This window comes from Olea europaea, chromosome 11 (assembly GCF_002742605.1).
Source record: "Olea europaea var. sylvestris chromosome 11, O_europaea_v1, whole genome shotgun sequence".
NCBI classification, from domain to species: Eukaryota; Viridiplantae; Streptophyta; class Magnoliopsida; order Lamiales; family Oleaceae; genus Olea; species Olea europaea.
The window spans coordinates 32446403-32469410 of NC_036247.1; the positions used below are offsets into that span (position 1 = coordinate 32446403).

Here is a 23008-nt window from a genome sequence, read left to right on the forward strand (position 1 = left end):
TAACAAGACTTTATGAAACATTTAACGGCCATCGCCTTAGGCCCAACTATTCAAAGGGCCCAAATTTTTTTTATTTGTTTGTTCAAAAATCCACCAATCTCCCTTAATTTAGTTGTTCGGCAACAGCGAAACACCGGGGAAGAAAGCAAAACCAAGACGGACGGCTTGAGCCCTGAGTCGGTGGATATAGGATACTGTGAAGGACTTGGGATAATTCTGAACTGTGGAGATTAGGGGGCATTAATGGACGTTTAGTCAGTGAATACTAATTATGCTGTGAATTATTTGGTTTCAGAAATCAGAACTGAACATATTGTTGAATAATTCTAGTAGGAAATTATGGTTCATTGGGGCTGTGGCTGATGATAATACTTAGACTAGTGATGGCAATTTATCCCGTCCCATCCCATTCCGGTGTCGCCCCGCTCCGAATGAGGCAAAAAAACCCGCCCCGTGAAGAAAAAGTATAAAAAAAAATTAAAAATAATTTTATTTCTAAATAATTCATCCGTTAAAAACTCATTTTAAATTTGTATTTTATTATCTAATAATAACATAATTCGAAACTTTCAAAATGTAAAAAATAAAAATAAAAATAAAAAATTAAACGGGGCAAAAAGTTGCTCCGTTCCCGCCCTACCCCGTCTAGGGGGGGCGGGCGGGGTTTTTGCCAAATGGGGCGGGGCGGGGTAAGGGTGCCCTGCCCCGAACCCGCCCCGTTGCCATCACTAACTTAGACAGGGGCGGACCCACATCGAGTCATGTGGGGTCAAATGACCCCACAGTTTTTTGGATTTTTTTTCTGAAAACTTAATCTTCTGTCTCAAAATGTCTATATCCTAAATCTATATCCATATCCATTATTTAGTCCATAGATATATCGTATAATCCACCAATTTTTTCCTAAAGTGCAAACACCGAACATGAACAACAAACAACTGATTTTTCCTTTTTGTTCATGATACGTTTTTCGAAAAAAAAAATTTGACCCCACAGTTCGAACTGTCTGGATCCGCCCCTGTACTTAGAATAAACTTTTGTCTTTGTTTTCTTCTATTGAAACTAATTGGGATTTGCATCTGTTGCTACCCATTACTTCTTTCAATCCTTCTTCCGTTGAAGGTGTGTGCTCCAACCTCCAAGTCCAGGTGAGGTGAGCTCTGAATTTGTTTGATGTTCCTTCATTATATATTTTTAAATAGTATCCCAGTGCTGAATTTTAACCCTGTAACTTATGTTGGAAAATTACACCGATAATTGTGCATATTATATTCACAATAAACATATCGTTTATTTGCATAAAATCGAAACGTATTCCAACTTACTGAAATTGAATTTAATAAGGCAAATGAGAATTTACCGATTTCGAAGAATATGAATGTGGAACCTTCTCTTTCGATTCTTGAACAATTGAACCTTGCAATATAAATATATAAATTAGGTTAATCATTTTCTGAAATCAAATCATAATAAAAGGAAATCAGAAAATAAGGATGAAGATGCAAGTGATGAATTTTTTGCCGAGGTAAGTGTTGGACACTTTGTCCTTAAAATGAATTTGCCCCACATCGGTGCTAACGACTTTCAGGCAATCATCTCCCAAGAAACAACGACCACGTCGAGCAATAGGAGCACTCCAAATGACTTCAATCAGGGAACTCGAACGGAATTCCCTCTCTACCATGACCATGACCATGACTTTGATGCAAATGTTTTATGCAAAACTAAAGTGTAAATTGAAATGAAATGATATGGTATCTATGACTTTTCTTGAATTAATAAAATTCAAACACATGAGGTCTATATATATAGTAATTGGAAAGGTATGTCAAAATACACAACTATACCAAGAGACACATCTCTTGGAATTCAAAATTATTGGACATTAATCATACTCATACCAAGAGTCGTGATCTTTCATACGAAAAGCCACATTTTTTCCTCCATATATTTCTAGAATATTCCACAATATTCTATACGACTTTTTTAATAATTTTCAATATTTAAGCGGTTTACATTTGGCTTAATTTCTCATTCATCAAATAACAAATTCCACTTAAATAATCATTTAAAATTGGTCACAACCAATTTCCGATAAAAAAAATTCCAACAATCCCCCACATGAATGAAAATTAATGCAAATGTCTATGCAGACACTAGTAGAGAGAGAGCGGGAAAACACTACATCAGGTAAGGTAGCTTCTGGTTTTGAACCTTCTCTAGTGAAATACCATCAAATTTACTAGCTAATTGGTGAACGCGATGTTCTTGAACCATCAGCCGTTAGCATAAACCAAAACAACAATACTCACACAATATCTCCCATAAACCGTTCATGGTTCTCATGACTTGGTTCATTTTGGCCATAAACCCATCTTGGTTCTGTAAGTATTTAAAAATTTCAAGTCTTGAATAATTCTCATTGAAGCGGCCCCACTTCACACTTACATAGGTGATCTCCTATTAAGAGTATTCTGCCCTACTCTACCTAACTTAATCAAGATATAGGAATCATTAAAAGTTTATCTTAACCTCTAATCACTTTGCAGAAAGCACTTTGGTATTATAGGAATGGGTTAGGAAATTAGTTTCCTAAGTGCTTCATAGAATCCCCATGACTTAGTTGTCCCTTTGAACCAAAATCTTGGGATCTCCAGTCAACATGGTAGGGTTACCGTTAAAAAGATCTTACTCATAGGCTTAATCTCATTCCCTTAGATGTGCAGTATACTTGATCTCTTGGTAAACATATATAAATGGATCCACAAGTTTACACCAATGAGATCAACTGCTAATAGTATTATGTCTACGACATACCTGTCTAGATTTACCATTATATGTGACTTAGTATCTTTTCAAATTTAGCTAACCAACGATCGATTCATTTGATAGATACACATTATTACCAACTAAGAAATCCTCTCATAAAACTACATGCTTCTCATTAGCTTTATTTAAAGCTTTATCAATTCCAAACAACAATATTGGAGGATTTCTAACCAACCGTTACACTAGTCAATCATATTTACTAGTGAATTTCATACATGGGTATTCAATATCATTATTAAAGCATTGCAATACATTCGAACTTTATGAATATTCTCAAATATTCCAATTGGTCTTGTATATCCAAACAACCGTCATGATCGGCTTTCATCCCATTTCATCCACTTTAGACTTAGTGTATATCATCACATCACAATATCTTTTCAATACTGCAGGATATCTTGTGAAATGTAATCCACAGGCCATGGTATATTTCAAATACCTAAGGACCCCTATCAATGCCACCCAATAATCATGGCCTGGATTACTCGTGAATCTTCAAGTTTATTCGCAGCAAAAACATTATCCGGTCGAGTGCATTTTGTAATATACATTAGATTGCTAATTACTTGTGAATATCTCAGTTGTGACACGCTTTCACCCTTATTTTGACCAAGTGTAGACTTGTGTCAATACTTCAAACTTTTTAAATATTTTCTCAACAAATGAGATTTGGAAAGTACAATTCCTTCCGATATTCTAGAGATCTTTATCTCTAGTATTACATTTGCCACGCCCAAGTCTTTCATGTCGTAATGCTTTGTAAGCATTTTCATGGCGTTTAGCACCACTTCGTGACTATTGGCCATCATCAACATATTGATTACATACAAATACATAGGCATCTGGTGTATTTTCCACACATACACACTTGTCACATTCATTTATTTTGAACTCATTTGACAACATCGTTTTGTCAAACTTTTGGTGTCAGGAGCTTGTTTCAGTCCATATAAGGGCTCAACATGTTTACAAACTTTGTGGCTTTCGCTTGGAGACACCTTTAGGTTGCTCTATGTATATCTCTTCTTCTAACTCACTGTTTAGGAATCTCGTTTTCACATCCATTTGGTGAATCTCAAGGTTATGTATTGCCGCAGTTGCTTTTAGTAACCTTATCGAAGTAATTCTGGTCATGGCCGAGTAGGTAAAGAAGTCAAATCCTTCTTCCTGCCCGTATCCTTTAGCAACTAATCTAGCCTTATATTTGTCAATGGATCCATTAGGTTTTAATCCATTTACACCCTAAGGCTTATTTTCGGGAGGTACATCTACCAATACCCATGTATGAATTTGCATTATGGAATCTATCTCACTATTGATAGCTTCCTTCTAATGTGATACTTCCAAAATAGACATTGTTTCTTCAAAAGTTTTTGGGTAATTTTCTACCATAGATGTGAGAAAATTCGGACCAAATGAAGTGGACGTTCTAGCCCTCTTACTACGCCTTGGTTCTTCCTCATTTGAAGACCCAGTTGAAGTTTCATATGTTCTTACATTTTCCTTGTCATTGCAAAGAAACATATTCTCAAAGAATATCGCATTCATTGACTCAATTATGGTACTCACGTGTACATCTGATACTACCATTATTGGCGTATTCAATAAATATGCAATGTTGTGACCAATCTTTGTTTGTTTAGACTTATGAATCTCAACCTCTGCCAAACACCCCCATACTTTTAAGTGTTGGTAGGAAAGAGGACGACGTTTCCATAACTCATATGGAGTCTCTTCTATTTTCTTGAGAGGTACAGAAAAGCATATCTTTACAATAATTTGCCCCCCCTCCCCCCCTACAATTCCTAAATTAGGAATATATGTACAAGTAGTAGTATTGCATCCACATATCTTGAACTTTTTACATAAGTTTTCAAGTATTTATGATAACCCCCACATTTTTGAGTTATTTTTTAATTTTGAGTTTATCAACTCTTTCATAGTTCAATCATTTATCACTTAGATAACCTCCGGATCGAGTGCTTCTTGAAAGTCCGAGTACTTTCAAAATAGTGGTCGTTGATTCACATAAATGAAAATCATTTTCCATTCGAAATTGTACATCAATCAACCATATTAATTTGACCATCCAAAGTAATCAAGGTCGTCACATAGACCAACAATGCTTTTAAAGCATATACCAATTTAATTGGTTTCACAATTGAAGTCAAATTCAACAATGAAGAAGACTAGATATCTTCAAATATATGTAACTTTCTCATTTGTGATAATTTCACAAATAATATTATTTACGTCGAATTGTAAGGTACATCTCACCTTATTCACCATATTCACATTTGAATGAATTAATCAACCATAAGTTGACAAGTTGTGTTCTCAAAGTCACAACGTTACAAAAGGACATACCTCTTTGAATTAATCTTAGAATATTTCATAATATTCTTTACAATTTTTTTTTCTCCATAAGATAGTTTTATCCTTTACAAATGAATGTTAATTTACAATCATTATTTTCAAGGATATCCGGCATCACTGTCAATTATAGACATCATTTGTGCTCTATGAAATATTTTCATATCCTAATAATTGGGCAAGCAATTTTCATTTTAAAATAATTAGGACAAAACCACGTTTTGTCGCACTCTTATGTAACTATAATTTTACATACGTCATCTCATTTAATTTCATAGAATTAATTGAGACTATCATCATTAACCAATGTTTGTATAATTTTGAAACTAAAATTCATGGACATATATCGGATTTACAACTTCATACCGTATATGTCACTTATCGAATTGACGCATACTGTATATGCAACTTACCGTATATGGAAGCTTACCAACTTACCGTATTTGGCAGCCTACCATATATGACAGCTTATCGTATTTGGCAGCTTACATACTTACCGTATTTAACAGCCTACTGTATATGGAAACCTACCGTATTTGGCAGCTATGAAATGAACAGACATAATTTTCCATACTCACGGAACATCAAGAGACTATTATCCACATCACAACTCTGGATTTGAATGTTTCACAGTAACACTAGAAAAATTAGGCAACATCCTAATGCAAAAGTGGCCTCGTGATACATACCCACATGTAAGACAGATTTTAATTCTCTTACTCATTAATCACTAATTATTTGAATCTCTCGTCAATGGACTTCTTTTGCAAATTATATATATTAAGCAATAATCATCACATGCATAGGATAAACTACACATGGAAAGATGAAGGAAACTGAAATCGAATTTGAACAGTCATCATGGCCAACTTAAATGTTCTCGTTTCACTTTTGAAACTTCCACCAATTAACCGAAAAAGAAAACTGAATTCTTTATTCTGAATTGACATGATCAATATCAATAAATATGGCTTTGGTAATTTCCAATAGCAAATTCATTAGAAACGGACTTAAAGCAGAAACATTTGTTATGGATTTTCAGTTCTCTTCTTCATTCCACACACAGGTTTATTACCTTTTGAACAACATATATCCAACATTTTCTAAATCCAATTTCAAATCTAAATTATTTTGCATGCAATTATTCCAACCATGCAAAGACTTATGCAAATATACGATTGGCACATGGAGTGTAATTAGGAATAGACGGCAGCCATGCATTTTATAATTTATTTACATCTTTCCATGGACTTCCAATGCAATTATTTACTTTCCATCATATTATAAATAAATGGATGGCATAATACAATAGTCGGTAGTTACAACATGATTAAGTTCATAACTTAATGATTTTTTCGGAACTCAACAGGCATCGGTTCACATGCGAAATTAGAATTGGAGGAGACAACATGTAAGATGCATTATAATAAACTGTTTTCATCCCAAATAAATTTTATTTATTTGAATACGTAACTTATCAAATTCCCGAACGTAAAACAAAAGGATGTGCACTTAGAGACTTATGGACAGAATATTTAGTTTTGCACAAGACCCAATCAAAATTCCTCATTCACAAAACACTCATTGAGTTAAAGGTCCCAGCACATTGTTCAGAGATATAACCGGCCAACCGGTCCAGATTACAACAATTTAAAATGATGCCGTGCACAGTGCTAGTCGAACATGCATAAGTTCCAATACGTGATACGGATATATATATCTCAATTTCTAACAGAATATTTTATGCACAACAACACAAAATTCATCTTAAAATTGTTGAAAAATTACACCGATAATTGTGCATATTATATTCACAATAAACATATCGTTTATTTGCATGAAATCGAAACATATTGCAACTTACTGAAATTGGATTTAATAAGGCAAAATGAGAATTTACCGATTCCGAATAATATAAATGTGGAACATTCTCTTTCGATTCTTGAACGATTGAACCTTGCAATATAAATATATAAATTAGATTAATCATTTTCTGAAATCAAATCATAATAAAAGGAAATCAGAAAATAAGGATGAAGATGCAAGTGATGAATTTTTTGCCGAGGTAAGTGTTGGACACTTTGTCCTTAAAATGAATTTGCCCCACATCGGTGCTAATGACTTTCAGGAAATCATCTCCCAAGAAACAACGACCACGTCGAGTAATAGGAGCACTCCAAATGACTTCAATCAGGGAACTCGAACGAAATTCCCTCTCTACCATGACTATGACCATGACTTTGATACAAATGTTTTATGCAAAATCAAAGTGTAAATTGGAATGAAATGATATGGTATCTATGACTTTTCTTGAATTAATAAAATTCAAACATATGGGGTATATATATATAGTAGTTGGGAAGGTATGTCAAAAGACACAATTATACCAAGAGACACATCTCTTGGAATTCAAAATTATTGGATATTAATCATACTCATATCAAGAGTCATGATCTTTCATACGAAGAGCCACATTTTTTCCTCCATATATTTCTAGAATATTCCACAATATTCTATACGAGTTTTCTAATAATTTTCAGTATTTAAGCGGTTTACATTTGACTTAATTTCTCATTCACCAAATAACGAATTCCACTTAAATAATCATTTAAAATTGGTCATAACCAATTTCCGATATAAAAAATTCCAACAACTTATTCTGAAAATAATTAATATGGAATTATGATATGATCAATTTTTGTAAAGCTGCTCGTGTAATTGGGAAAAGTTCATAGAGGTGTGTGTCTTTTTTTATTTTCTTGAGATACAGGCAAGCACAATGCTTTGGTAGGCTTAGGTCTTAAGTTACTTGTTGGTAGTACAAACCATTAGATTAAGAAAAGCAATATAAAGTAGTGGAATTATGAAAGATCACGCCTAAAAGTGTAAAAAATTATAGACAAGCAATATAAAGTAGAATCATAAAAATTTGCACCTTATGTATATAAACTTCTCTTCTTTATCATGCTTGTTTGTTTTACTATGTGATGCCCATATAAGTCCTTTTATACATTCAATGTCAGGCAGTATTAGCTCTCGAGTGATTTAAGTCAAATACTATGACTCCTAGATATGCGTCTGAAGCTCAAAAAAAGAAGAAGAGAGAAAGAGTGGATGCATTAATTCGAAGTCAGGTTGAAGATGTTGACAAATACTTTAACAACAAGAAAAGAAAAGAGATAGAAAAAACATTAAAAAATTTAGTGATTGAAAAACAATAAAATTAGAATGACAATGATAATGTGGATGAACCCAAAGAGAACGAGAAAATGATTGAATCTACCAATGTGAATGAATCAAAACAGAACGATGAAGATAAGATGAAAATTTAAATTAAGAGAATTTTTTTCTTTGAATTTAGATGATCTTGAAAATTGGAAGGACATTCATATTGATCAAAAGATGAGGGACTTTTTAGTTGAAATGAGTCCAAAAAGAGTTGATGACATCTTGTTTCCCAAAAATAGTCAAGGTAGACATTTTGAATCATCATAATATAAGTGGCTAATGGGTAAATAATTGATAGAAGATGTCTAGTGTATTCAATTTCTTTGGATAAGATCTTTTGTTTTTGCTACAAATTGTTTAAGACCGAAAAATGATGAAAAGTATTGGTTAATTGGGTAACGATGGATACGATGATTGGTGGCGTCTTACAAAACATGAAGTGGCTAAAGAGCATATAGGTTGTATGACTAGTTGGATAGAACTGGAAAATAGGCTTCAAACAAATGATACAATTGATAAAAGTTTACAATTGGCCATCAACAAAGAAAGAGAGTATTGGAAAAAAGTGTCAACAAGGATAACTGTTATTGTGAAAAGACTCGCTAAAAATACTTTGGCATTTCAAGTAGATTGTGAACAACTGTATGTTGAGAACAATGGACCATTTTTTTTATGTAAATGATAGAAATGGTAGCTGAGATTGATCTAACAATGGAAGAATACATTCGACGTGGTCAAGTACGTGAGATTCAATATACATATCTTGGTCTTAAGATTCAGAACGAATTGATACTAATATTAGCACGCGAGGCGAGAAGCGCAATTGTTGCAAAAGTAAAACATGCAAAATATTTTTCTGTCATACTTAGTTGTACTCCATATGCGAGTCATGAGGAGCAAATGTCTCTACCGATACGATGTGTGGACAATTCAATAAATTCGTCGATAGTGCAAGAATATTGGATTGAATTTTTAAAGGTGGGTGATACATCAGGACATGGACTTTTTAGTGAGCTTAAAAATGGGCTAAGAGATCTTGGCAAACATTGCTGAAAATTTTAAAATAAAGAGTGAAATTGAGTCCTTAGCAATATGTGAACTTGAGAATTTTGAGTTCTTGCTTGACATGGTCATTTAGTACAAGTTGGTGAATGCAATAAACACTGTAAGTAAATTTTTTCAAGCCAAAGATATGGATATTGATGAAATCATCAAGCTTTTACGAGCACTTATTTTGTTTCTTGAAAAGTACAGAGAATATGGATTTATTAGTGCCATAGATGAAGCTAAACAAATGGCAAGTGAAATGGGAATTGAGTTTGCATTTTGAGAGAAACACAGCATTCAAAGAAAGAAGCAGTTCGATGAAAGTGTTAGTGAAGAGGTAAAACAATCGGCTGAATAATATTTTCGAATTGATTATTTTCTCTTTAAAATTGATAAAGCTTGATCTTCACTTCAAATTCGTTTTGAACAATTTAAACATTATAAAGAGACATTTAGATTTTTATTCAATTTGGAGAAATTAAACAAAATGGATGTTGGCAGTTTATTGAAATCTTGAGTAGTATTTGAAACATAATAGGCATTCAGACAATATTGGTGATGACTTGTATAAGGAGTTGACAGTCTTGAAATGCTATTTGTCTAAAGAAACAAAAAGAGCAATTGATGTGTTAAATTACCTAAAGAAAATGAATGGTTGTTTTCAAAACGCATGCGTTGCTTACAAGATTTTGCTCACCATACTAGTTACAAGTGCATCATCAGAAAGAAAATTCTTCAAGTTGAAATTGATTAAAACTTATCTCTGATCAACTATGTCACAGCAAAAATTGAATGGATTGACCATGTTATCCATTGAAAAAAATGGTTGAACAACTCGACTACACAAAATTAATTGATATTTTTACCTCAATATCTACAAGACGAGTTGCATTTAAATGATTGTTTAGAACATTTTTATTTTATTTTATTGTAGCATAAATATTTTGATTATTTCATTTTATTTGTTACTTTATTGTTGATTTTAAGTTAACAAATTTAGTTTCATAAAACTCTTAGAAATGAAAAAAATGGATTGCTTACTACGATTTAAGAGTCCAAATTCTAAAGTTCACCTCAAGCCACGCGTAACCAATGCCGGTCTTGATATTTTAGGGGCGTTATCCCAACTTTAAATTCGAGCCCTATTGGAGCAAATTTTGAAGAGGAAAATAAAAAATTGTCAAAATTCAACATACAATACAAATTAAAACTGAAGTTTGACATATAGGATTATAATGCAATGGAAAAGGAGCCTGTTCATTTCTTTTATCATTTTCTCAATGCAACTATTTAAAACAAAATTGAATATGCATTTAAGTAATTTATGGACAACAATGGAGAATGTTGACTGCGAGATATAGTATAACAAAATAATGAAAATGAAGATAAAATACAAACGAGCTTCTAATTTTATATTAATTCATACTAAATTAACTCTTAAATAAGAAGTATGAACACGGACAAATAATTATGAAATTCAAAATACTTTTAACAAGCATCTAAAAAGACTATTATCATGAGATTAAAGCAAAACATTAATAATAACAACGTATAAACTTGTATTGTATGCTTCGCAGATAAAGAAGAAATTGAAAAACCTGTAATGTTGTAATCGCAGTGATACCAGACCAATCTGTTAAATTGAATCATCTTCAAAATTTTAATTCAACGTGAAATGATTTATTTCTTGTTGGGTTAAAAAAAATTATGGTGGATTACTGTTGGACGTGGAATTTGAAGAGATAAAGAGAACTTTTTGTTTGGTTAATGAAAGAAAGTGGATATTTGAAAGACAAATGATCAAATTACTTATAGAGAGAGTAATGTTTGTGATATATTTATATGAAAAGTCAATGTAAGTGGTGAGTTTTATGCCATTTATATGTTTTTTCTAAAAAAATTTGTATTTTCAATTTTTATTAGTTTCTTATGTTTGCATATTGATAATTCTAATTTCATAAATATAATTTTTATTTTCTTTCAACCAACTAACCTAACATATTTTGGAGTCCTCATCGAAGTGGGGTTTTAGGCGATTGCCTACCTCGCCTATAGTCAGGGTTGCCACTGTGTGAAACACAGGTACAACACTGTTACATTGGGACGTAATATAAACACTTACTATGCTCCTATTTAGTGGAGATTAAAATTAAACTTTTAGTAGATTTTGATAGAAATTTTTAAATGTGAGGTTGAAAATGTTGTAAGACCCATAAAATGTATGGTTAATATTAATTGTTTGACTTTAACTTAGATTTAAATCAATACCAAACAAGGGCTATATCTCTATGTAATAATATGTCATATTGTAGGCAATGCATATAGCTTTTATAAAATCGATAATTTTCTTTTAATGGTAAATATGCTAACAAAGAAGAAAGTTCTTTGCTTTCGTGTAAATAATTAATAAATGTAGAAGCAATTAAAAAAATATTTTTAAATATAATTCCATGTAGTGTTCTTTAATTCATCATCGGTGAAAGTTTAGGTGACATCAAATGGTATTAAATAATAAATTTGAAGTAAAAAATAATTTTCAAATTCACTAGAACTAAAGCATGTCATGTCTAGCCTAATGTATAAAAATGCATTATAACTTCATTGAACATTATAATATTGGGCCCATTGTCACATAATCTAGTGTAAATAACAATAGAGCTAAATTAAATGAGTTCCGTAGGCTTATCTTTAAGTATATTCATCACTTCAAGTCATCTAAACAAATATTATGACACTCGTGATGCTAAATAATATCTTCTTCTTATTTTAACAATAAATTTGAATTTTGCAATTAGTAAAATATCTCCTCTGTCATCATCCAACTTTAGTGCACGTCTCAACTTGATCACCCCTTCCACAGCTAGTCACTCAATTTTATTTTTCTTCGAAATCATAAAACAAAAATATCAACTTTTAATCTTCTATCTTTTCCTACAGGTTTTAATTGAAAAATACAATATTAAAAAATGCAACATGCATGTATATTACATTTTTAACGCGTGTTATAAAAGAAATATTTATCAAAAAAATTTTCAAACCTAAACTATTACATTTTGAGCAAGGTTCTTTTAGAAAAAAATGATTGTGAGTAGAGCTTTTAGCAATAGAGTTTTTGACCATAGAGATTTTGATAGTAGAACTTTTATTTGAAAGCGGTGGAATATTTGATTGTGAATATATATATACACACACACACTAATGTATTTTGTTGATTTCAAAGCTTAAAGTAAAATGCATGTCCCTAAAAGTTTAATTAGGCCCTTGATTGAGCCACATTATTTTTTTTTAAAAAAAATGCATTTTTAAAAAGGTATTGATGGAAAATGTGTGGTTAAAAAATAAGAAATTTTTTTGAATTTATATATAATATTATTTTATTGAAAAATGTGGTTAAAATGATGTAAAATCACTGTTTAAGATGTATTTTTTTCAAAAAATATGGCTCAAACAGGACCTAAATCTTTTTTAGAGAAATTCAAATTTTTGATTTCTTTAGAACAAACAGTGTAAGCATTGGTGGTCCACGCATATTTAATCCTATATAAGGAGAGGTCGAAATTCTCCTATGCTCGTAGGATATAAACGAGGTTGTCTTTGAAACAATTCAAATCATTTTGATAATAATAAGTTTGATATGTTTTATTGAGGAGGCCTATGGTTTGAGTCCGTATAGCCATAAAGCCCTATAAAATAAAATGAAAATTCAAGTATAGTAATTTACAAAAATATAATAAACAAAATTTTTTTTTTTGTAAGAAACACCTAACTTAACTAACCCTTTTGTCGGTTCTCTATTCCATCCTTCACATTTGTTTGGTACAACTCCAACTGCGAAGCGCACAATCTGCTAATACAACGACCGTTGAAAAACGCGCGCACCCGATTCTCCTCCCCCACGATCGCTCATTTTTTACGCCAGCTTTTCACTTCAAAATTTATTCGACAAACCCTGATTTCTTTCCAGTAATAAATTTAGTATTTAAAGGATCGATCTTAATCAATTGCAGCGACGACGATTACTATGATGGTACATCGTGTATCGGTTTTTCTCTGCTACATTCCAGGTAAATTTCCCCATTTTGATGCATTCATTTCCATTCGAATAATTTAGTTTTAATTATTTATCTAATTTTGAAATAGATTTTTAAACTGATTACGCGGTCTGATCTCTCTCGGGTTTCTTATTGTTTTTGTGGGGAGGGGAAGCTGAGTTCTCTTTCTTTTATTTATTTATTTATGGAAATCAAAAATAAAAATATATGTAAAGGATTTTTACTTCTGTGTGTACTTGGAAAGAGTAGTATTTCTGCCAGTAGAAACAGTTTGTAATCTTTCTTGTTTTTCATGCCACTGTTGCTACCCTGAAAATAATGACCAAAAAAAAAAAAAAAAAAAACTCAGATTGTTAGTTATGAAACCTGATAGAAGTGTAGCTGAAGTTCAGAATATCACAGGAAAAAGAATCTCATTTAATACTAGTTTAGAATTCCGCATTTTGCATAACTACATATTATTTTCTCACTAAACTTTTGTAATCTTTGTCGATGAGTATTTGCGAAAAATGGGTATCAGATAGTCAATTTTTTCTCCTTATCAAGCAAGATTTCTCTAGACATTGTTCTCCTTTGTTTCTGTTGAAATTGGATCATGATAGACATGGTGTTTATGACATCAAGTCACTCAAATTAACATTGGGTAATATTTCTTTTTTCTGTGCAGTGTTTATATCAGCTGCTACAATAACACTTGATTCCATTGAGATATATAAAACACATGATTGGTTACCGTCCAAACCTACAGTTTACTTCCTGTGTAAAGGGGAGAACAAGACAATTTTACCTGATGTGAAGGAAAAGCTTCTCTTGTATACCTTCAAAGGTGAAGAGTCTTGGCAGGTAACTGATAAGTGAATATTGTTTCATTTTTATAGAATCCCCCCCGGCCCTGTCAACATTGTTTTGGTGGGCTAAGGTCAAGTTGATATATTTAATGCCGAGTGTAAACGCCTGTTCATGCTGATACAATGTTGAGCCCTCTCCTTCCACCATCTCTCTCGGTTCTTGCTCCTGAAAGAAAATAGCACAGCACATTCAAAAGTTACTGACCTTCCATCTTTACCCCCATATTGTTCTTATGAATATGCCTATTTTTCCTGTGAATGGAAAACATGCTGAACTCCTGTATTCGGGACGTGTCAAGGAAGTTATACACAGTGATTTGTGCCTGAGTTTTGGTCACGTTGGATAATGGATACAAGTGTTTCACTAGTTATAGTTGTCTCCATTTTGTTCTGTAGTACTCGAGTCTGCTGGCTAACTGCACACCGAATTCGATTGTTTTTAGTATAGAACCTGATATTTGTATTAGATTTTCACTTCTTGCGTAGTACAGAAGATTAACACTGAGAAAGTAATCTTACTTTTGCTCTTTTCAGCCTCTAACAGAACTGCAAGATAAGAAATGTAAGCGCTGTGGGTTCTATGAAGAGGACATCATTAAGTCAGATGATGTATTTGATGAATGGGAGTTTTGCGCTTCTGATTTTATGAAGTCTGATGGGAAATATATTCATCTGAAAGACAAAGAAATCAATGCAACATTTTTGTGTCCAGAATGTGTACCTTTTGGAAATGGTGAGTACTGACTTTGCTCTAGGAATTTTACGCATCCTTCACTTCACGCATTTGATGTAGGTGTGTAGCCTTTATGAATCTTGATGGAATAAGAGCATCTCCAAGAGATTCATTAATTATAAAGAGCATCATATGCATTATAGAGAGTATCTATAAATTTAAAGAAAAAATTTTCTGTACTCCAACAATACGCTCTAGTTTGGCTCTTCATTTTTCTTTTTTCTCAAAAACTATTTAATGATTTCTTCTCAAATTTTGTTTAACAATGTCAATGACCAATCAATATAAATGTGTTTTGAATAGTTTAAAAAGTAGCATATTGAAATTTTTGACTTATTAAATGCAATCATTATACATTAAAAATAGATAGTGAGTTTGACTCTCTAAATTTGAAAAGCCAAACGTTCTTTCAATTTTAAAAAATTAAAATAGAGTCTCATGAAACATTAACTCTTTATTTTAAAGAGCATTTTCTATTTAGATAGTTTCTTAAAATGTTCTAACTGGTTTAATCACTTTTATATGAAGGAAAGCATTTTCTTTTTCTGATGGAACATCATCATTTTAAGAACGTTCTTATGTGCTTTTCTAAGTGTCACAGAAGGCAAGTGAAACACCATCCACATCCCAGGTTGGTGAAAAATTTTGTGAAATGAAAACATTATACTTATAAGCATGGTTTTCAGCCGTTAATGAACGGAGTCGCAAAAAGGGATTCATGCCACGGGCCCCAGTTTATTAGGATCAAGGTTTAGTTTATCCGTTGCTGCTGGTGTGGGAAAGGAACAATAAATGGAGTTCAGTTTGCTATAAGTAACGATCAGCATGTTATAGAATTTGATCCTTAATGGTAACATACTTGTGACAAACCTCGCGTGTGAATAGATTTGCTTTTTCAACTATATGATGGCATTTACAATTATAATATTTTTTGTATTTATGGTTCTTGGGCACTTAGCAATGCCCTGATTGACAAAGTTGGTTTGGGTACTTTCAGTGTCTATTAGAAATAGTGAAAATTCTAACCTGAGTCGCTCCGAGTACAAGGAGAATCAAATATGGCCTACAGTAGACGTTTTGCATAAGGAGTTCTTATCTTGGTTTATATGTCTTCTACAAAGGAGCATGCACATATGCTGTTCCATGAATGCAAATTTGCATCTTTAATTCTAATATTGTTTGTTCTCTTTTGTAATTTCTAGCTTCAGGCCATTCCTCTACCTCCAATAACAGCTCGGGTGGAATGCATTGGGCTCTAATTGTGCTTATCAGCGCTGTAGTTTCAACAGTTTTTATTGCTGGTTTGGTAACTGCATTCAAGTTTTGGCAGAAAAGGAAGAGGCAGCAAGAGCAGGCACGGTTCCTGAAACTGTTCGAAGAAGGTGATGACATCGAGGACGAATTTGGAATTGGCCCTCTTGGCAGTGAAGTTTGAAAAATAAAAGTTCTTCTGCCTTTGAATTCCATTTGCAAAGCTGTGATTTGCTAAGGGAGATTTTCTGCCAGAATCGATATTCGATATACAAGGGAAAAAAAAATGCCATGTAGTATGGTCTTTTGTCCTTTTTGGGGATACGGGTGAATGCCAAGGAAATTTAGCAGCTGTACACACATTGCGATTAAATGTGAGACTGAATAGAGGAACTGTTGAAATGTATCAGAAGTTGGGATAATTAGACTATATTCTTCAATTCTTTTTGAGCAAGAAAGAAATTTCACATCTTTTTAACTGACATTTGATGTAGATATCCATTATTCAACAGCATTAAGTACATGCATGGAGAAAAAGGATTCCAAAGACGGAAAGACAGAAACAACTCCATAGACATCTGCTGGTTCGACGTTGGTTTCCCGGTAAGTCTCTCAATGAACTATCATAGCAACAAAGATTGCTTCATACTGTATCATCTCATTGGATTCATCCCATCTGTTATTATATGGAAGCTTTTGGGAGTCATGGTCATGAAAATCTTCCATAACACACACTCCTAAACTAAAAGTCTAAAACCACCATACGTAGGTCACTGATCATCACCATTGCTGAGTTGCATATCATCATTAGATACCTAATAACTACTCAGATTTTCTACGCCCTGATAATGATGGTCTTCAGTATCTAAGCTGATGCCATATGTGTCATATCCTTTGTCAGAATAGACATCATCATCACCAGAGTAGCCACCAAAATAACATCCAAGCGTATTCCCACCACCACCATAAGACCATTGCATTCCCTCATCAGTTTCCTCTTGAATTGAGGAGTTATAATCATAATAGGGCCTCTCTTGAGAAGATGAAAGTCGCTGTTCATAAGGGCCAACATCACCATAGCTACTGTTGTACCAAGTGAAATAATAGGACTTATAGTCTCCAATTTCAGGTTCAAGCTCAATCTCATCACTAATTAAAAGGCTGTAATTGAGCATCTTACTACAAATAAATTCTCTTACCTTTAATTACCTCGACACTGAATTGTACTCTCTCTCTCTGTGTTTGTTTCATAGAAGAAAATATATATACACATGGGTCATAATATCTATTTAGTAATTTGAGGCAAAGTCAAATACAAGGAAGCCTTTTTTGAATTTGGTGGTTGTACAAACAATTTTAAGTGCTTTAGCATTGAATATCATATAAAGTAGGAAGATGCTACAAAAGATGAAAAGATGGTGAAGAGCATAATATACTGAAAATTACTGTTTGTACATCATTTGTTTAACAGCTTTTTGCACAGCTGTCGTACAAAAGTGAGGTCCACGATTATACTTTAATTGTGGACCCCACCCACTTGCATGTGTATGTGTGCTATGAAAAAAGTTGTGAATAATTGATTACGTATAGCATCTTTCTATGTAAAATCAGCTTATCAATTCAAGGTGGTATATTAGAAAGATGCTATAGGTACATCAATTATTCACTTCTTTTTTTCACATTACACACATGCAAGTGGATGGGGTCCACATTTAAAATAATCGTGGACCCCACCTCTGTGAGACAGCTATGAAAAAAGACTGTAAAACAAATATTGTACAAACAGCAATTTTCTTTTACATATACTCTAGATGATGGTGGAACACTCGGGAACCATGTCCCACATTACAGGCTAAAGGATATCTACGAATATCAAGAGTAGGGATGGCAAGGAGGCGGGAAAAAGGTTGCCCTATATGTTCCCCCGCCCCATTCAGAGCTCAGTGCAGGGAGCGAGGCATTTGCCATCCCTAATCAAGAGTCATTGTTGTGTTTAGATACATTCAATTTGCGGCTACCTACATTAATTTAGGAATTGCAGCTCATCAAAGGACATTGTTGTGTCAAGATACATGTCCCTTATTTGGCCATCTCAATTGTAGCTAATCACTTGACAGCGGCCATTTCATATCGATCTTTAAGCAAATTAGTCAGGATTGTGTAGTTCAGAATCTCGATATTTGATAGTTTGGTAGAAGTTACTCGTAAAAATCACCATTTTTACAGAATAAAACTAAGTTTACATGAACAAAATACTGTTCTCATGCAGAAACTAACAGTTGTACGATACTTTTCGGCAGGCATCTATACACCAGTTAATAGACACTGGAATGTCCCACATCGTATTTTAGTGCATTGGACTTACCTTTGATGCTTCCTATCCTAAAATGTAGCTATCATCTCAATCCTTCAAAACAAAACTTTATGTAGATTCTTTTTCTAGAATGTAAAGAACTGTTTCAAGATGCCAAGTTGTAAATCTAAAAACTACCAGTATTAAATCTGTTTGTGGGTCATTGCCATCCATATCATCCGTGAAGGTGAACTCCATAAATCAGGAGCCATTTGTCTGTAACAAAGCGGAGTTCGATAAGCTCCAACAGAAATATGATGTTATTCTGATAATTCTGCATGAAACAAAAGAGAGACAATCATGCTGCAGCATAATACTTCCGAAGAGAATGGGGCTGGGTAACTAGAAGAGAAAATAGTAAAGAACTAAGCATGCTATGGTAATCCCAATAAGCATTATAACGCATTGCAAAGAGACAATTTCACAGCATCCAAATGATCTCAACTAAATAAATCATCAACTGAAGTATCAAACCAACTTTGTGACAATGAATTTCACAGAACTAAATATGGAAAATGGATTCATTCCAAATTTATGTAGTTGTTGGCTTCTGGACTTCAGCGAGAAAAAGGAAGGGAATCCCTTTCTCGTTAAAGAAGGAATTTACAAATTTTATGTTATTTAAATTTCATTTTCAAAAATATTAACTACCCAAAAATTCAATTTATCTCATTTTGACAGCAGAGAAAGAAAACTGAAAGGGCATCAGCTTTTCACCAGTTTTTGCTTTCCATTTTCCCTTGCCTCTATGACATGTAGGATCCATCATGAGCTTAATGAATGAAACTTGGCTCAGTGATTGGCACGGAAAAGGTAAAGGATTCTGGTTTTGACCGAGGCGAACTGGAGGTAAAATATCTTTTCTATTTGAATAGGCGAGGGTAAGACAAAGTTAGCTAAGAAAGGCTAGAGGGCAGGGTTAATGAAGTGGCAATCAGATTCAGCAAGCATTAAACTAAAACCCATGCCAATTACAGAGATAATTTGAATATACTTTACCTCCAGAAGTTATTCAACTCATTAAAGGAATGCCTTATCTGGTCACCATCTCATCCGCAGATCCCATTCAAGGACACTAACCAAGTGATTACTGAACCGAAAACTGACTGGGGAATAGATAGTTACCTGCATCGGACCTGATTATACATACCCACATACTAACCTCATTCGAGGAAAAAATAAAATAAAGAAAGAACCTTCAAGGTTTTATAAAGTACCTAGTTGATTCTTCATTGTGAGCTCGTGCTCCATATAGCACGATTGAAATTATCCAACTCGTTCGATCGTAATCCATACACAGCTTTAATTGTATCTACACAAGAACTGGATTTGACAAATGTTCATCAAAAACAATGTTTGTTATTTGCATTGATTAATGGTTTTCAAATTTCATGGCACAGAAAATGAACATTTATGAATGAAGAAGCAAATAACACTCACAAAGCCTAATGAAAAGTAAAAAATGGAAATTGCTAGGTATGTATAACCTGCAAGCTTCCTTTTGGAACTTTTTCTCGTCAATTCCATACAATTCCTTGAAAATTCCGGGCTCCACTCGACAGAAATATGGACGATCTATAGTTAAAAATAATTATACAATGAAAAAAAATCAGCTTATTCTAAGCACAGTAACAAACAAAATCTTGACGCATTAGTGGAATGAAATTCAGCCTCAATAATTGCATTAAAAATGAATTTTCAAATTAGTATTCGAAAAATGACAAAACTCAAGGGTGCAATTCATCACCACCAAACATGTCCAAGAGAAATGAATCTTGAAATAAAAAATATAGATATTGACCTGCATAAATGGAGCATTTTCTTGTGCTCTTTTCATACTGAATGCACCACCCATCTGGACCAACCAAGCTTTTATATAACTGGAACAGATCACCAGGTATGAGCAGCTATAGTTTCTCAAATTCGCATAAACCCACAAAAATACACACACTGTTGGAGCAAGAAAGTTGCCGAAAGGGAGCGGACCTCGATGTCAGAAGGGTCCTCAAAGATTTCTTCAGGGTAGGGAAAGGCGAAGCCCTTGTCGAGCTTGCAGCAAGCACCGCAGTTCTGTACACACTGCCACACAGGATTTTTCTTCTTGATACCAAAGCCAAGAGCAGGGTTTGGAGGGAGATTCTGGTTTTGGTCTTTGTTTGGAGTCTTCGAGGATGGTCTCTGCCGCCGCTTCCGGTTCGCGGCCAAGCTCACGGCGGGGACACGCGGCAAAGCTGGAGCCACCATTATTGCGTGTGACATTTTCAATGAAAAAGACTTGACTTTTGCTGCCTTCAATAGCCAGAGTAGAGTTTGGGCGCGGGGTTAGGATGATAATTTTTTTAACTTTTAATTGTTTAAGAATATTTGTATTCGCCGACGTTATCCAGTTTCAGTTTAATCGAAAATGAAAAAGAAGAAAATAGAAATAAAACATAACCAAATCCTCAATCAGTCCTTTGTAGTCGGCTCGTCCCCTCGACTTATCTGGATTGGATCCATGGATTGCTCGTACTCATCTACAAACAAGTTCTAGTGCGAGCTGAGCTCCAAAAAAATTTGGACAAGCTCGGCTCGCACTCAACCATGCCCACGAGCTCCAAGTGGTCACATTTTTCGAACATGTAATCTCAATTTCAACTTTTAAAGTAACCGTTGGGGTTCCTAACTATCTCTTTGACAATTTTTTCCTTAACTCTATAAATACTCACTATTTTAATCTATTTCTTCACACTAATTCTTTACAATCCATCATTTACATTTTATAATCTAAATTTCTCGATTCTCAACTCAATTCCTTATTATTCAATTCAATATACTCGTACAAACATAAGTTATACAATCGTTTATTTTTTATTTCATACTTTAACACTTCGAGTTCAACTCAAATTTTCAATTATTAATTTCTATTTTTCATTTATGCATTCCAATTCCTTCTTATATAAATGATCCCAATAACTAAGTGGAGTCTATGTTTGGAGAATTGACACTATAATTCACGTCTCCTGCGTTCAATAATGATTTTACCAATCTTGATAACGTCCTAATATCTGATGATTTGGGGGTTTGAAAATTTGTATGTGAGTAGTAATCCAATTGATTTGGATGATATTGATGAAGAAGAACAACTCAAAGAAGTTGATACAAAAGGTAAGTGGAAATGCAAACAAATTACTATATATTGGGAGCACTACACATTTCTCAGGTTATCTAATGAACAAAAACCAAGAATACAATACTTATGAAATGAAATTGACATGTCAAAAAGGAATTGAAACTACCCACTTCAATCGGAACTAATATCACCCGGTTAAAAACAAGCTTTTTCGAAGAGTTCTGTACTCAACATTCAATAAAATCTAACAAAATTTGTAATTGATTAAAATCATAGGTGAAACTCACCTTACATGTAACTAAAATCTTATGAGGTATACAAATCACTTATTACTATATTTTATAATTCTAGACGAACTTATGATTCAAATGATGATTTGCAAGATTATTATTTAAAAAAAAAATCTTTTAAAGTTAAAAAAAATTTGACAATTTTTTATAATGCTACAAAGGTTTTATTAGAGAAGTATATTACCTTATTAGTTCTAAAGTTCTTGAACATCTTTATCATATTGTATTAATTTTCAATGAATATACTAATCCCGATTTCAGTAACATAAGTAATATGCGATGGAAACGAAATTTCAAAAAAAAAAAATTGATAAAACTTAACAATTTTTTTTCCTTTTAACTCGTGAAATGAACCCTTGACACAATTTAAGAGACACAATTTGTTATACAAAAACACTCAAACACATTAAATTTTAATTCTCGAATTACATATTCTAAAGATTCACAAAATATATCAGCTTCCTTCTTAAAATTTGATTTGAGAAAAGAAGAATTAAGGACTTATTTTAAATAGCTTAAATTTATATAATCAAATGTGACCTGCCAAAAATTTTAATATTCATACACTGGCGATTAAAATAATTTCTAATTTTTCAATTCTGGTTGTAAAAACTGAGAAGTTACAAGTGCAAACAAAATCCAAACAATCTGGAAAAAATGGAGTTTAGAAGAAAAAGAGAAATTTGAAGAAAGTTTCACTTCGAAAAAGTAGTTGACAAGTTAGGTGACATAGGCTTCTTCGATAGTGACTTTCGAAAATTAATTTTTTGACCGTTTAAGAAAAGTGAATCCTACCTATGAGAGAAAAAGTCAAAAATGACGACTGAAATAATAAAATACTGATCAAAAAATTGATTTTTTCAAAATGAAAAATCAATACCAATCATTTACT

General features: G+C 33.1%; 4 protein-coding genes across 8 annotated transcripts in view; 2 read left to right on the top strand and 2 right to left on the bottom strand.

Annotated features, from left to right (window-relative positions):
• Window positions 1–2834, bottom strand: part of LOC111404736 (E3 ubiquitin-protein ligase SGR9, amyloplastic) — a 12873-nt gene extending 10039 nt beyond the window's left edge. Inside the window, exons 1-4 of the mRNA XM_023033500.1 lie at window positions 2732–2834; window positions 2313–2382; window positions 2156–2219; window positions 95–221 (exon numbers count right to left, since the gene is read on the bottom strand). Of these exons, the coding sequence (XP_022889268.1) occupies window positions 95–221; window positions 2156–2219; window positions 2313–2382; window positions 2732–2834 (364 nt within the window). The remainder of the gene's footprint in view (window positions 1–94; window positions 222–2155; window positions 2220–2312; window positions 2383–2731) is intronic.
• A 6283-nt stretch (window positions 2835–9117) lies between these two features.
• Window positions 9118–10244, top strand: LOC111404737. Its single transcript, XM_023033501.1, has 3 exons — window positions 9118–9408; window positions 9569–9747; window positions 10016–10244. The coding sequence occupies exons 1-3, from the start codon at window positions 9118–9120 to the stop codon at window positions 10242–10244; spliced, it is 699 nt and encodes a 232-aa protein (XP_022889269.1).
• Window positions 10245–13265: 3021 nt separating this feature from the next.
• LOC111404105 lies at window positions 13266–16843 on the top strand. Of its 2 annotated transcripts, XM_023032842.1 has the most exons (5): window positions 13266–13541; window positions 14197–14372; window positions 14912–15110; window positions 15639–15741; window positions 16313–16843. In XM_023032842.1, exons 1-5 carry the CDS (start codon window positions 13499–13501, stop codon window positions 16338–16340), a joined length of 549 nt encoding a protein of 182 aa, XP_022888610.1. In that variant the 5' UTR covers window positions 13266–13498; the 3' UTR covers window positions 16341–16843. The 2 variants fall into 2 exon arrangements, with proteins under 2 accessions (XP_022888610.1, XP_022888609.1); XM_023032841.1 differs by lacking the exon at window positions 15639–15741 and having other exon boundaries at window positions 13276–13541.
• Window positions 16844–18559: 1716 nt separating this feature from the next.
• Window positions 18560–21317, bottom strand: LOC111404106. Of its 4 annotated transcripts, none has more exons than XM_023032845.1 (6): window positions 20701–21305; window positions 20516–20594; window positions 20202–20289; window positions 19932–20037; window positions 19714–19850; window positions 18560–18988 (listed from the first exon to the last, which is right to left on the bottom strand). In XM_023032845.1, the coding sequence occupies exons 1-4, from the start codon at window positions 20971–20973 to the stop codon at window positions 19944–19946; spliced, it is 534 nt and encodes a 177-aa protein (XP_022888613.1). In that variant the 5' UTR covers window positions 20974–21305; the 3' UTR covers window positions 18560–18988; window positions 19714–19850; window positions 19932–19943. The 4 variants fall into 4 exon arrangements, with proteins under 4 accessions (XP_022888613.1, XP_022888614.1, XP_022888612.1 ...); XM_023032846.1 differs by having other exon boundaries at window positions 18560–18930; window positions 19714–19839; window positions 20701–21301; XM_023032844.1 differs by having other exon boundaries at window positions 19714–19839; window positions 20701–21301.
• Between the last annotated feature and the right edge of the window lie 1691 nt (window positions 21318–23008).